The 15,108-nt window shown below is 39.0% G+C and overlaps 1 protein-coding gene across 1 annotated transcript; it reads left to right on the top strand.

Annotated features, from left to right (window-relative positions):
* Positions 1-993: 993 nt before the first annotated feature.
* Positions 994-14,107, top strand: LOC128711452 (rho GTPase-activating protein conundrum). Its single transcript, XM_053806328.1, has 9 exons — positions 994-1,174; positions 11,507-11,574; positions 11,931-12,369; positions 12,453-12,540; positions 12,610-13,192; positions 13,253-13,430; positions 13,499-13,682; positions 13,752-13,911; positions 13,988-14,107. The coding sequence occupies exons 1-9, from the start codon at positions 994-996 to the stop codon at positions 14,105-14,107; spliced, it is 2,001 nt and encodes a 666-aa protein (XP_053662303.1).
* The last annotated feature ends 1,001 nt before the right edge of the window (positions 14,108-15,108 follow it).

Here is a 15,108-nt window from a genome sequence, read left to right on the forward strand (position 1 = left end):
ATTTAATTGGTGTTGAAAATATGAGCCTCTCTAGCCTCTATAATCAATGCCTCCACATGTGATTGCCACTATAGCATAAAGTAATATATCAAGATATAAAACAAAGCTACTTGGTAAATAATAGCGACCATGTAAATAATAGTGACCTCTCTAGCCTCTATAATCAATGCCTCCACATGTGATTGCCACTATAGCATAAAGTAATATATCAAGATATAAAACAAAGCTACTTGGTAAATAATAGCGACCATGTAATCATTTTCAAAATAAAAAAAAAAGCCGCCATAGACCGTCCAATAATTTCACGAAACGACACAACAAACCGCTTGTGAGAGCAAACCAGTAGCATTCGATTTTCCACCTCTATCGGATGGATCATTTTCATCTGCACGATGCGCTGATTGCAACCACTTTGAAGGCGGAACAGGAAGTGAATTAAGGAGTGTAAAAGAAATAAAAAGCTGCAAACACAGCACACAACTACATCGGTCATCAATATGGTTCGATTGAGGTCTATGCTTATCCCGCAAAACTTAATGTGTCATTTCTGTGTTATGATATATATAGAAACATAAAAAGAGAGTTTTTGTTTGAAAAATGATTTCTCCCCTCTTGTAGCATCCCTATGAGTTTCGTGGCTCTATCTTGCTATCACCACACTGCAGTGTTAATTGTTTCTTTACGTTATATTTGTGTTTTGTCTGTTTTCAATGTAGCAACAAATAATACGAGAAAATATCAATACGGAAACTCATCGATATCGTGCAAAAAAACGCAGTGGTCTGTGTTGGTGTAGTGCAGTATAGTGCTGTAGAGTGAAAGTAAGAAGAAGATAACAGTATCAAAGCGCGCAATAGATCGTCCGCTAACTACTTCAATGCTGTAAATCACATGAAGATCTGCAATTTGCAATAGTGACGGAACAAGGGTGTGTGTGTGTTGAATAGAGTGAAGTGCACTGACGTAGGAGCAAACGACACAAACCTGCTGATAATGCTATCGCGCATCGGGGGTGGTCATCAGGTGCAGCAACCTTCGTCGGCGCCACCGCCACCTCTGGCCATAATGATGGCAAGTAATCATCACAAAGTGTCACATGTGGTGGACGATTTGGATGAGTATTTATCCGAGTACAAGCTGCAGGCACCGATTGAACCCATCATCCATTATGCCGGTAAGTGCAATAAACGGGCTGCAACGAATGCATCACCCATTTTACGTGATCTTCACTCGAAGATGCATTTGCGCCAAGCGACAAGACGTTGTAGACATTCATCTTAAAGAAATGTTTGTCGTATTATCGAGTCTCAGTTTCCTATCTAAACAGTGTTATTGTCTCATCGTATCCTACATCGTAATTCGGATTCAACTAGAAATACAAGCAACAGTTGGTTATCTAAATTTCGCACGCCCGAATTACGACTGTAGTATATTTGTGTAATTTGTATGCCAACGAATCAAGGCTGTAATATATCTGCTTGCATCTACAAACAAGGAGTGTCTGCTGTGGTAATGATAACTCTACGGACCATATTTGATAGCCCTTCATCAGCTGTTTTATCCCTCGTTGTTTATAAATATACGTGAGGCCCGAGGTGAATAAAGAACAGCGTTGTGCATTTATTGTCCTGTCATTCCAACAATAAAGAATGAAAAATGTAAACTTTAAAACTCAGTGAAAAGATTTGGAGATCAATCATAATGAGTCTATTAAATAATAATATAATGTTAAGAAAACTGGTACAAATCAAGTGACCTTTGGTATGCGGCCGCTTGAAGTATGCGAATCACCGAAGCACCTATTGTGAATCTTATCATCGTTAAAAAAAGACGATAAGATTGCTGCAATATTGCAAACACAAAAAAAACACACATCTAATAGATCACGTGGGTTTAGATACGGAGTATTTACGTCTTTTCATTACGAGGAAGAGGAGTACTTCAGAGCAGAAAAACATTAATTAATTTAATTAGCGAAATGCTTGAAAATAGTGAATGCTCATTGGCAACGTTGTAATTCTGAATTATCTGTTAAGTCAATGTGATAGGACTCAAAACGTGACTGACTAGAGTAAATTGAATTAAATTCACACTATTCCACTTATTATAACGTACGATTTAAGAAGATGCCGCCTCGCATGTTGGGTGATAATACACTACACTACCATTTTAGTGATCATCTTTAGTATCGTCCACCTGTCAATTATCATGCGTCATTATCGTTTAAAATGGATGATGGATGATGATCTACACTCTAATAGATGGGCCGTTGATTAAACTGAGGACATCTGGACAAGTCGCGTATTATGCGTTCACAAAGTTTTCAAGTTTGCTGGCCACATTCAGTTGTGCTTGGAGCTTATTAAACTGCAAAATTACCACACATGGTGCATGCGATACGGATGATTGTCTCGTTTAAAGGCTTGGGAAGTTGAATGTTTAATACATCCTTTATTATTACATCATCGGTACGTTCGATCGGGTCTATGATACAGTCAAATAGGTTGGTCACCGCACGGATTCGATATGTGATCATCTTGTGCGATCGTCGACCGAATCGACAGTCATTCAAATAATAAGTCGCCCCTCTATCACTAGCCACGAAGCACTGACGCAACTCCATGAACAGTCGATGTGGGATTTCCTTTTTATTCATTTCATCTGCAATCGAAAGTGCCTGCTTTCAGGTCATGGTAGGTATATCAAAACATAGAATCAAACATGGTAAATACAGGGAACAGGATGAAGTAAATAGTTACACAATGTAAGAATCATACACAAAAATGATTGGATCGTTTGGCCATACTTTTGCTTTTGCTTGTTGCAAAAATATATTGGATTTCGTTGATTCAATATGATTGAATTTTTTTTTCTTACTACTTCCTTTTTTCCTGTACTATTAGCTTCATTGCTAGAACGGTTTCATCAGGTGGACGATACTGAAGATGATCCTCTGGTAGTGTAGTGTATTATTACCCAACATGCGAGGCAATATCTTCTTTAATCGCACGTTGTAATAAGTGAAAAGTGCGAATTCTGCAGTGAATTCAGGGGGCGAAGATTTCGATACCCGTGGACTATAATTTGATGAGTGGATTTCATCGCGCGAATCGGTAAATTAGATTTTCAGTTTTTCAGATGGCAGGACCGGGACAAAATCAGGGACGGCAGGACCAGGTGCCGGGAATTGGATCGGAAAATACGAGTAATTAAAGTCAAAGAAAGCAAGAAATGGCAGACCCAGACCTAGGCCTTTGACTACCTAGTGGGTCGTCACTTCCTTGGCCTCTTACTTTCGTAAATCGTAAATGAAGAAAAAAAAAAACGGTTCAAGGAGGCACTGTATGAAGGGGGTAATTTCTCCGATCTATCCACAACAATCGATAGCCTGTCTTGTCGCTACATTCCAATTGTCCACTCCATTCTACTTACCGGGCAAAGGTGGGTGCAAACGTGCTGTTAATTTAACGCAAGTACATTAAGTAATAGTATAAGCATTTGTCTGTGATAGTTGAACGATGAAGAAGAGATACGATCGGTTCGAAAACGGTGAGACTAAATGATCGTACATGCGAGCAAATGAACGCATAACTGAACAAATTTACAATTTGGCATTATTTTTATTGATAAACGAGATGTGCACTCTTCGGTTGGTACATTCCCTCTCTCCAATGGTTCAAAGTGGCGTATGGTGTTCCTATTAAAGTTTCCTGGTGCTGGATCTTTCTTATTGGTCGATGCGTAAGAGTTCCGTCTGAAGCGTAGCCAACCGTCCAGAAATCGGCAATTGCCTTGTGTACTTTACAAGAGGACCAGAACAGTAGCACCGAGGATAGGGATCAATGAAAATCTTGCCGTCGACCAATAATACCGAAAAAAGATATCTTGAAGCAATTAAGCAACATATTTCTTTTCCTTCCCTTTGATTTTGATTACTTTTGATTTGATATTTGATTTCTATTGATTTATTTAATGAAGTTATTATTGTGCCGCGCAATGTTTCATGAAAGGGGAGAGTATAGGTTTCGAAAAGATGTGCGAGCATCGAACGTGTTCCTTGGTGATTTATATATTGTGTAAGGATCGCTTTTTCCATTGCAATCGAGGATATTAATAATTAAATTTAAATGCGATCTATTTAAATTTTGTACGGGATTGTTCAACAGTAATCATAATGTTGGAAATAACTCAATAAAACCTCGTTGAGACAATATTTTTTTTAAAGAATTTAAAAAAATAAATAACAAATAACAAATAATGAGACGTGGTTTTCGATTTTCAATAATGTTCAACCATTTTTCAACAACTTCCTTGGTTCCCAGTTACGATTTTGGGCACGAACCATGGGCACGATCGCAATGTGTTGAAAGCCGCGTTATATCGTTGATTAAACATCAGCCTAAACGTACAAATTTGACTTCTTGTGTTTACAAATAAATTCTAATTCTTATGCCTTGTGCGTTCACTTTCGGTATGCAGAGGACTGATCATTGAACGTGACCATGTTTACTAGCCGTGTACGGTATGCATTTCAAATAAGGCTTGCTAGATGCGACACTGATGACTAAACGTAGTATTTACCTGTACAAACTTTGCCTTCATGGTGTTTGAATAATGAACAGTATTAAAGCATTAATATAATTCTTGTTATTTTTTTATTTTTAAGGTATAAAGGAAATGAATTTAAATAAATAACATTTTTGACAGATATATAAGATCCTTATAGTATTCATATCGTAACTTAAGATCACTTTATGTTGTTGTTTCATAAATAACATGACTGCCCGGCCGTTCTTCAAAGAGTAAATAAAATCTCTTTTTGGTCATTGCTATCGTACTTTTGCTCAAGGTTAAAATTTCTTTGGACCGTAAAAATGACCTTATTGCATAAGTCATCATGCCACACAGCGCTTCGATTGTCTAGACAGACCGATGGAATTGCCGTGTTGTATACTTTAATGTACTCAAAATAAAGTATAGTTTTTCTTCCGATACATGATAGCAAGCCAGAGATCATACGATCCCTGTGTATTGCAGTTCCGCCAAGAATTTTGTCGTAAATGATCGTTTCTGTTCGGGCAACCCGATATGGTGAAATGCGAAAAAGTGCAAAGAAACAAGTGACACATTGTTTGTCACGCGCCGGACATTTTTCAAGGCGTTTTGTTGTGTCTATTGAGCGATACTAGCAACATATCTAAGTATCTCCGACATATAATATGAAGTGAGTTCAATATTATGTTCTCTACTGGTCGGTGATGCTGTCGTATATTTTGTGCAGTGATGCATGTATAGAGAGAAATAGCAATCAAGCGGAAATGCCGTTCGCATCCAGTCTCGAGGGTTGCATTCTGTCGTCATTCGAAATATGTGCCCAACATTGTATGCATAAGGAGCCGATAGTTGATCACAACAACAAATCAACAAAAGGCGTTATGTTATTCGTACAAACTGCTGCCAGCCAAGCCACGTCCGCCCACTGGGCTTATCATCGTAAATTCACGCCACATAAAAAATGAATACGGGCCGAAGCATAAATTTGCCAATCTTTGCTCACACTCTTTCGCTAATGAGTGGACTTTGACTTTATGGGTTATTAATGTGACTTTATGGGTTATCAGTGTTTGACAAAAAGGTCCAAGTAGCAAAGCGAGCGTTATCAGAAATTGGTAATTGGTAGGGCGAGGTGAGGGATTGTTGTATTCTCATAACTCAACATAAAATAAAATTCAATTATTACACCTAAAAACTATTGTGGTCATTAAAACAATATTCGCATAACATACCAAGTACCATACAATACTGAACTGTCTTAGTTCAGTCTTAGTAAGTAGTATAGTTCACCTTTTCGCTTTCGTTATTGCTGGATAAGCAATTGTAATAATGGAACGATCAAACAGAACCATAATTTAGTTGATCATATGCCTTACTGTCTAATTCTGTTGCGACGACCCGTCGTGCATAATTGTATACAAATGGAGTTTTGTCATTCGGAAATGCAGATCCTTACAGTGTGCTCTCATCAGTTTTTCGATGAGTGTTATATGTGACTGAAGCAGATCCCTAAAGGTTTCTGCTGCATTTTCAGTTAATTTAAATGTTCCTTTCGACGATTTATATCATTAGCAGTTTTCGCAATGATTTTTTCATCTGCCCAAATTGCCATTTTATGACAGTTCCGTTCGAGGCGAATGGGTTTAGATGGGAGAAGGAACCAGGAGCAATCCACAAAAAGTGTGAATACGCTTCCTGACACAATTGATTGATGCCAATTGTACTTAGGGTGATGGTTTTTGTAGTTATTTACTTTTTCAACTAGTCGTAGATTTGCTAATGGATGCGCGCTGACGGGAATGTACGGCACGAACGGCAAGGTAATGTCAGTGCTTAACAATTATGGAGTGATTACGAAGTTGATTGTTGCTGATGTTCGATTTATGGTGGCTATTATGTTTTCTATAGGATCGTTTCAATGTGTAATATCACTATACATAGGCTGCGATTTATAATTCCATATGACTTTGTAAATACCCAGGGCATTAAGCTGTTCGAGATGATTGTGGTTTACAAATTTTTTTATATACCCACTAAAAACTTAAATAGGTTTTCATTGAGTCCGGTATGTATTTCCATTTCAATATAACAAACTCATTTAAAAATACTGTGCATACAGTATTTCGTAATATACATTTGCTCATTTTTTAAATTAAAATGGTCAAACTGAATGAGCGCCGGAAATGGGTGAATCGATCATCTAATTTGGCGACGTAACGCGCTTTACAATGCACTCCGAAGCCAATCTCAATGTCATTCCTTTCAATATACAACCTGTTTCTCCTAATTACATGAATCAGCCTTGGGCCTTGAAGTTTGTGCGTGCCGAAGTGCTATAGGAAAGCAAATAAAAGAATCCCACCACCACGAGTCGCACAAATTTACCTCGACATTTCAGGTCGATCGGTTTTCGCGCGTACGCTTTCCCAAGGGGTGCCGATCGCATTGGGTGGGAGATCGATTTCACAAAATCAAAATCGATGCAATTGTTATTGAAACCACGTGTATTGCAAGTAACTTCCCACACCTCTTTTTTTATTCGAAAGTTATTGTTATTGGCTAAGGCTAAAGGGCCAGGTTGTATTGCTTATAACTAATGGTAGCTTAATGTAATATACAATTCACATTCGTTTGAAGACATTTCCTTCTGCAAACAGTGAAAGGACATCTTATCTCGGGGGTACTCAGCAAATCCAAACTTTTCGTAATCGCTATATAAATTCTACTCGTGAGTAACGGAGCGTTACTGCAGGGTAGGTATAGGTTTTTTTCAATGAGAAAGTTAAAAAAAAAAAAACTTCCAATGCATTTGTGCTACGTTAGCTCGGTCGTCAAACTCTGCATACAAACTAGATTGTTGTCGTTTTTGGTGGTCGTACAAATCTAAGCTTACTTGGATGATATGAATATGATTTGGTTTAAGATAAATTTACGTTTATTGCTAAATGTTCTGCAACAGGCTCGAACAAAAGCTTTCGTGGAAGAATATGCCGATTCTAATTTTAATACTGCCTAAAGTAAATACTGCCTTGAAATTCTACAATATTTTAGAAAATTGTTTAATTCATGTCAAAACTTTAAACTACATAATTCATACCATAATTTACACCATAATACATGGTGGATATACAAAATGAATGAATCGCATAGGCAGTGCTATACGATAAGGAACGATGGTATATTTTCACGAATCATTCATAGCGACAAGCGAGTTAGACTATTCTGCTCAGTAATAATTCTTCGAAATTCAATCGATTATTGGCGAATTCAATTGTTTGCTGTGAAACGTATAGTACATAGATATTTTCATTCGTTGTTACATATTTCTGCTCAATTCAAAAACAGGTAAGTTTGCTAGAGAAATTCACATTCATACTTAAACGAATTAATCAGCTTTGCTGTTGGTTTTAGTCAATGTCAGAACCGGTACGGTCAAACTTAGAATGGACGGCAAGATAGGCCACCCCACCCGAAGAGACGCCCGCAGCCCGGAAGGCTCGGTTGAACCGCAAGCGACAAGCAGAATACCGTCGTCGCCGCCGGGACAACAATTCTACAGTTCATGGTACATGGCGTGAACCTCCGAATTTGCGTATGCCATGAAATTTGCTTTGCGTAGCCCTGCAACCGGGCCGATTAGCTAGTGTGTATCAAAAAGCAGATATTTGAAATCCAATGCCATCGATTGAGTATTAATGTGTATCAAAAAGTAGATATTTGAAATCCAATGCCATCGATTTGAAATGATCTCCAACAACATTACACACGTTACACTCCTTCTGCTGTACGAATATGTTTTATTTTGTTTTTTGGTTTGGGCGAGGCTTCTTTGTTTTTTTTTGCATCAGAAAACCGAAATCGTAAAAGACGATGTACGAGCATCTAGGGCAGGAAGGTACCTACAATTGCGGAGTGCAGTAGTGAATGAGTAAATGCAGTTACTCGTTCTCGTTTTTTTTTTCTTTTTTAGTAGAAGGTATTCCATGAGTTAACTCAACACATAAACTGTTACGAATGGAACACAGTTCAAATGATGTGCGAAATTAAGCAATGCTTAGCCCTGGTACCCGGGCTCTAACGTGCAATTGTACCGATTATAATACCTGACTCGAAAGATATTCCAATGTTATAACCCAACCAAACGGGCATCTAATAGCTGTGCAATGTTAACTGTGAACTTCAATTTAAAGTTTTCGATACAGTGCCGCTCTCACGATTTCCGATGTTGTATGATTTTGGCACACGGATATGAGCTATTCGGCAAGGGGATCAAGTTGCTGTTAACATTCTTCATCTTCTCTTCTTTACAAGCATAACAACCTCAAGAGGACTAAGCCTGCCATTTCTGGCTATTATTTGACTTTTTTTCTGGCCATTTCTGGCCTTCTTTTTTTGCGATATTGCCAGGCCTGTGCACGGAAGATTGGTCCACCTGGAATTTTATACCGATCCTATCGTGTGAAGACCCGCGTCACTACCAATACACCACCGTTCCGTTAAACCTATTAAACTTGTGGGACGAAAATAATACGAGGAAATTTTTCCTTTTTGTATAAAAATAGATTTAGACGAGATAAGAGATTTGGAGATGATAAATAGATGAAATTTAGCATTTAACACCCCAATTATGTAAATATTTTTTTACATAAACGCACATTTCTATGTCATCATTTACCTTTTCTCTTCATTTCCATCAGCTCTTTCCATCACTTGTTGCTAGACCAAATTCCCACCAAGTCGGTTTGGGTTGGTCTTCCGGCATAAAAATCATCCGGAAACCGTTTTAAAAACGTCGTTCATAGTTCGTTTCCCACAAACTCCGGCTGTAAATGTTAAAATGAAAAGCTGTAAACTAATGTTTGAACGTATGACACGCGAGTTTTTGTTAATGAAGGAACGCACGCAAAATTTTCTCATTATCGAAACACTCCCAAGTAGTTATTGTATTAATTTTAAAAGATATTGAGCCCTTTAAGCACAAGACGTGATAAAAATATTGTATCAGCAATCAATACAAATATATTTCAGGATATGAGTTATGAAACTCAATTATAGCGCGCTCCACTACTCAGACACGAGAGAAAAAACTTCAATTGAGCGGGGAATATTTTAGACGTAATCAATTGTGCAGAGATGAAACACGTGGAAGATAAGGATTATTTTTTTTATTGAAATCGTAGCCTTGTTGTGATACCGGAACGCTTAAAAAGTGCGCCAAATATAAAACTTAACCATACAGTTACCACTTTTGGCTCTCTCGTTTCTGAACCATGGATGTTGATGGAAAACCATGGTAAGCGCATAATACCTCCTTTGTTTGCCTTTTAAGGCACTGAAAAACGGTGGATAATGTCATCACGAGCAAAAATGCGGAGCTTCACGTAGATCATGGAACATCAGCCATGTCGGCCATCGTGAGCGCTTGTTAATTAATTATTAATTTATGCTTGCTCTGTATACCTTTTCATTTTATGGGTTAGTAGTGCAAACAGGTCGCCAACAGGGTTGTAAAAATATGCTTTTGCTTGTCTTTTTGAGTCGATCGCAAACCACCGCGAGTTATAAGTTTTTTTTTTTGGTTTAAATGGATGTATACGTACAACTTCTCTAAATCTAATTTTTAATGTAGTTTAATGTAGAAACGATGAAAATTTACATTTTACATTACTTTGAAATAAACTCATGTTTCGATACATTGATCTTTTCCTAGATATTAGTTCGATTGTTTCCTTACAAGAAAAAAAAACATAAGCTTATCCGTTATAAACGACTGCCTCGTAATTAGTTTTTTTTATAATCGAAATTGGTTACAAGATCATCCAACACACCGGCCGATCGTACGTTACGTTTAAGATAAACTACGCAAATTGAACGGCGTTACAAAAGTGGTTAATTTTATTTTATTATTCTGTCCGGTGGGGTATGGTGGGGTATGCTCAGGTATGTTTCAGCTGCCCTATTGGATAGTATACCATGGAGCTGTAAAACGTACCATGCGTAAAAAGCTGTGTTTAGTTAAAACCATTTACCCTTTCCATTACCAGTGTGGTTTATACAAACAAACCTTGTCAGTTTCATTTTCTTACATAACATATAGTTAACGTTTGTATTCTTTTATGCTACCTGATGCCAATTTGTTTGGTAAAGCTTACATGCTTTTCCGCGCTTTTCGCTCATAAACAAATCAAGCACCCACCAGCATGGAGACAAAATTTTTGTCTCAGTAACTCAGAACTCTGTTAGGGGTCATTCAAGATTTCAACATTCAAAAATGTCTCAGTGTGCGAAAGAGACTTGACACAATATGTGAAGAGGCTATGGTTGTTACGACAAAGCTAACCTTGTGAATCCGCTATCACAAAAAAGGGACAAAACAAATGACCAATGTATGTCCATTAAGTTACCTTCAAGAAAGGGGCTATACTTCGCAAGCATATAAATACTAGTGTTTGCAATGCGAACAAACAATGAATTTCCATACTGTTTTTTTACTCTTCCGTCCGAATGGTGTTCTTCTTTAAAAAAGCGACTTATGTGAACAGGAAAATATTTAAAAACATAGTCGCTCATCTAATGAGCTATGTTTTACCAGAGTCTGTCTATTAATACTGCATAATTGATCAGTAAAGGGTTGATAGCAAAGAACAAGCGTTCAGTTTGTTCATAAATAAAATAAAGAAACCTAACTTCACCGTAGAACCCGCACACCAGCCGTATGTGGACAAAAGGTATAAAAATTATCACATTGAAACCGGTTCGGTAAGAAAGTCGTCGCACAAGCACAGTGATAAAATAAACCAACAATCGGCTAAAGGCTTACACGTTCTTGGCCAAGCGCAAGGTCATAAAGGACAAGGCCGTCAAAAGCGCGATGTAATTAAGTAGAAGCTTAAACTGTTTTACCAGCAGCAGTAAACATTTCCTCATTTCTCTCCTTTTTCTCCGCCTCTAGATGGAGAACTCGAAGCAGAATGGCTTAATTCGGCAGGATTTCCACAGCTAACCAAAGCATTTGAAGAAGTAAGTGTGTACGACCCTTTTCTATTTATTATTTACTTTAATAAAGCAATCATAGATGGTTTTACATGCTTTAGCTTTAGCACCGAAATGGTCGACCCACATAAAAAATAGCATCTAGAACATCTAGAACCTCAAGATCAACAATAGCAGCAACAACTCCAACAATGACACAACCCACAATCACAACCGAACATGGCCGGGCTAAGGCAAAAGACAAGGAGGAAATTCCTTAAGAAATTTATATTATGCAGCTGATAAGACTTCGAAGATCCGTCTTAATTAAAAATATATAAAACTACCACTCTTGTCAGCGTTTGCTAATATTATCTTCATTTCTCTCTCTTAATCTATGACAGGGTCGCGAGCTGCCAGCGACAGAATTAGCTCCGGTCATCTGTGGTCTATCGAGCATGCACGCGGAAGCGGTAAAGCAGCGCGTGAAGGCGCTCAATCGCACGGTACGTGGACGCACACGCAACCGATCGACGAAGAAGCCGGACATTCGGGACGTATTTCGGGATCAAGATTCTTCCAGCACGGGCACCCGTTCACGCAGTGCCACACCCGACTCGCTTGACTCGTTACCAGGAGACGATACTTGGAATACGCCATCGAGCAATGGGCATCACCCTCACATACCAGGCTTTGTTTCCATATTTGATGGTTATGGTGTTGTTCGCCCGACCCCTATCCGTGGCAAACAAAATCTCCGCCGCACACCCAGTGCACCATTACGTGGTTCCGCGGAACTGTTCCGTGGCTCGCACATTCGATGCGACATCCCAATTCACAACGGTGGGTTGAGACTAGCTAAGGTGTTGTTGTAGAATCAAGATATATAATGTTGATATAATCTTTTTCTTTGATTACATTTGCAGAGGGCATTGAATTGCTTAACTTCCAAAGACTGGGAACGATTCACATACCAAGGATTCGATCCGGTTCGGATCCATCATTTACGATCGGGTATGACAAATTTCTCAATCATAATACATTTCTCCATACTTAACAAACTTCTACTATTTGCATGCAAAGACCCCACGCTGGTCAACACATTTCCGGCACGCGAAGCCACTCCAACCTATACAACGGCACGTCCGTTGTCCGTCGGGACAATGACGACTCTGGCAACTCGTCCTCTGAACAGAGCCCGCCGAGCTCGCCGCCACGCAACAGTCTACTAAACTCAGTGGAGAACTCACCGCTTCGCTCGTCATACGAACCGGTCAGCTTCGAGAGCATGATTAAGCAAACGATCCCTTCGGCCGCGGACCAGTGGCAACAGCTGCCGGAAAGTTCCCGTGAACCTTGCCTCGACATCGACCAGATATCGGAAGGTGAGCAGAAGCGATTACAACCGCTGCTGTGGCTCGAATTGGCCTCACTTTTTGACAAAAATCACGTGTCACTCGACAAGCGGAAACCTTTCAAACGAAAGCGAAAAGAGGAAGGCAATGTGTTTGGCGTATCGCTGAATGCACTTGTTCGGCGTGATCAACAGGTCACTGGAGAGGATACAGCCTTGGTGCCACTAGTACTGCAGGCCATATTGGCTGAGCTAGGTGTGCGTGGTGCTAGAGAAGAAGGCATTTTACGAGTACCAGGCCACAAGCAGAAGGTAGGTGTGGCGCTGGGCAGAGCAAAACAAGAATAATTTAATACATATTTTCTTCACTAGATCGAAGCACTGTACAATGAAATTGAACATAATTTTTATTGCAAGCCAGAAAAGATCAATCCACTGATCAAGAAGGCAGGTGTGCATGATCTCAGTGCACTCTTGAAGCGTTGGTTAAGAGAGCTACCCCAGCCACTGTTGGCTAATGATCTGGTACACCTTTTTTATCAAACGAATGGTAAGTATTAGCGAATTTAAACACGAATAAGTCCACACCGGAAATTGAGCTATTTTGTTCCGTTTTAGTTTTACCTCCACACGATCAGTATAAGGCACTAGCTGTACTTTGTCAGCTATTACCACACGAAAATCGCAACACATTGCGTGAACTGCTAAATTTCTTCCGTCGAGTTGTCGAGTTCCAAGCATTGAACAAAATGTCCCAACAGAACGTGGCAACGATCATTGCACCTTCATTATTTCCTCCAAGGTAAGCAAGGAAACTGTTCCAGATTTAATTCCCCTCTGTCAAACTACCAACTTTTATGTTTTGTTGAAGATTTGTTCATCCAGCGGATAAGAATGATATTGGGGCGCAAGTACGCATGGCAGCCCAGTGTTGCCATCTAACTAACGTGTTGATAACTATGACAGACTGCTTATGGTTGGTGCCTCAACGTCTGATTGAACAAGGCAAGATGATTAATAAAAACGGACAGGTAAGTTTATAACTTTCCAATACATCCAAGCACAACCTAACCTACCAATACCTTGTATTCCATCCTTTTGCACTAGCCTAAGCGTCAGCTAACTCGGAACACCAAAAATGAAAGTATCGTATCGATGAATCGCAGTGACACGAATGGCGATGATTTTGTGTTCGATACCAACCATATTCATCGTTTAGTGATATGATCAGCGTGATTGCAGTAGCGGGCCATCTCCGTTTGGAAACCAGGGATTTACCACCAACAAGCTTTATCTTACCACCAACAACATCAAAACCAAGAACCTAACGCTAAATCACTTACACAGATACTTAGTTATTTAGTTAAACCTTAAGAAGTAGTTGCTGGACGAAGCTTTCAGATAGACAAGGTGCTCTTATCAATCGACCGGTACTAATTTAAATATGTACGTCTGTGTCTTCATTAGACCCATATACCTCATTAGACGATAGGAACAGTGTATTCGGACATTTTCTTTATCTTTATCGGTACAACAACCACAAGAGGTCTAACCCTGCCTGCCATTTCTAACTTTCATTGACTTCATTTACCTGTAGCTGGATAGTCAATCCTGTGTACGGGGAATGGGTCCGGATGGGATTTGGATTGGTTATGTCTGTGAAGACCGTTGTCGCTACCAATACACCACCGAGCTGTCCCATTTCGGACATTTAGGTGCTCTAAATTAAATAACAGTGCAAACAGTGATGCAATCTATGAAAGCTAATACCATAGTGATTGCTAGAGTAAATGGAGCCTGAATTAGATTGAAGCTGTAATATATAATTTGTGTGACGCGTGCTTCCCATTGTTTGTGCTAGTTGTTCATGCATTCATCATACTGGTCATATATACATTAATAATGCTTGCGTCAGTGCTTCGCCTAACCTAACTACACGAAATGTTAATTTGTACAAAATTCGTAAAAATTTGTACAAAACAGTTACAGAATTCGAGCCCTCATTTGTGTATTCTGTTTGAGTAAGGATATGGAATTTTCTATTCCTGTCGTTCGTTGCATCGGAAATTAGAAAATTGAAGAATATATATATTTTCGCTACAGGTAAACAACAAATAATTTGCTCAATATCAACCTCTCATCTAGTGCATCGTTCAGTATTGTTATTGATGTATTTTTAATTTCAAAAGTTGAGCATGCGTTTGTTTATTCTATTCTATTTAAGTAAT

The sequence above is a fragment of the Anopheles marshallii genome, chromosome 3 (assembly GCF_943734725.1).
Source record: "Anopheles marshallii chromosome 3, idAnoMarsDA_429_01, whole genome shotgun sequence".
Classification (NCBI taxonomy): domain Eukaryota; kingdom Metazoa; phylum Arthropoda; class Insecta; order Diptera; family Culicidae; genus Anopheles; species Anopheles marshallii.

Excerpts from the sequence above, each read along its gene's own strand:
- LOC128711452 (XM_053806328.1), top strand. The coding sequence starts at position 994 with ATGCTATCGCGCATCGGGGGTGGTCATCAGGTGCAGCAACCTTCGTCG. Across the intron at positions 12,370-12,452 it reads CGACATCCCAATTCACAACG|AGGGCATTGAATTGCTTAAC; the intron begins GTGGGTTGAGAC and ends TTACATTTGCAG. Across the intron at positions 13,683-13,751 it reads CCTTCATTATTTCCTCCAAG|ATTTGTTCATCCAGCGGATA; the intron begins GTAAGCAAGGAA and ends GTTTTGTTGAAG.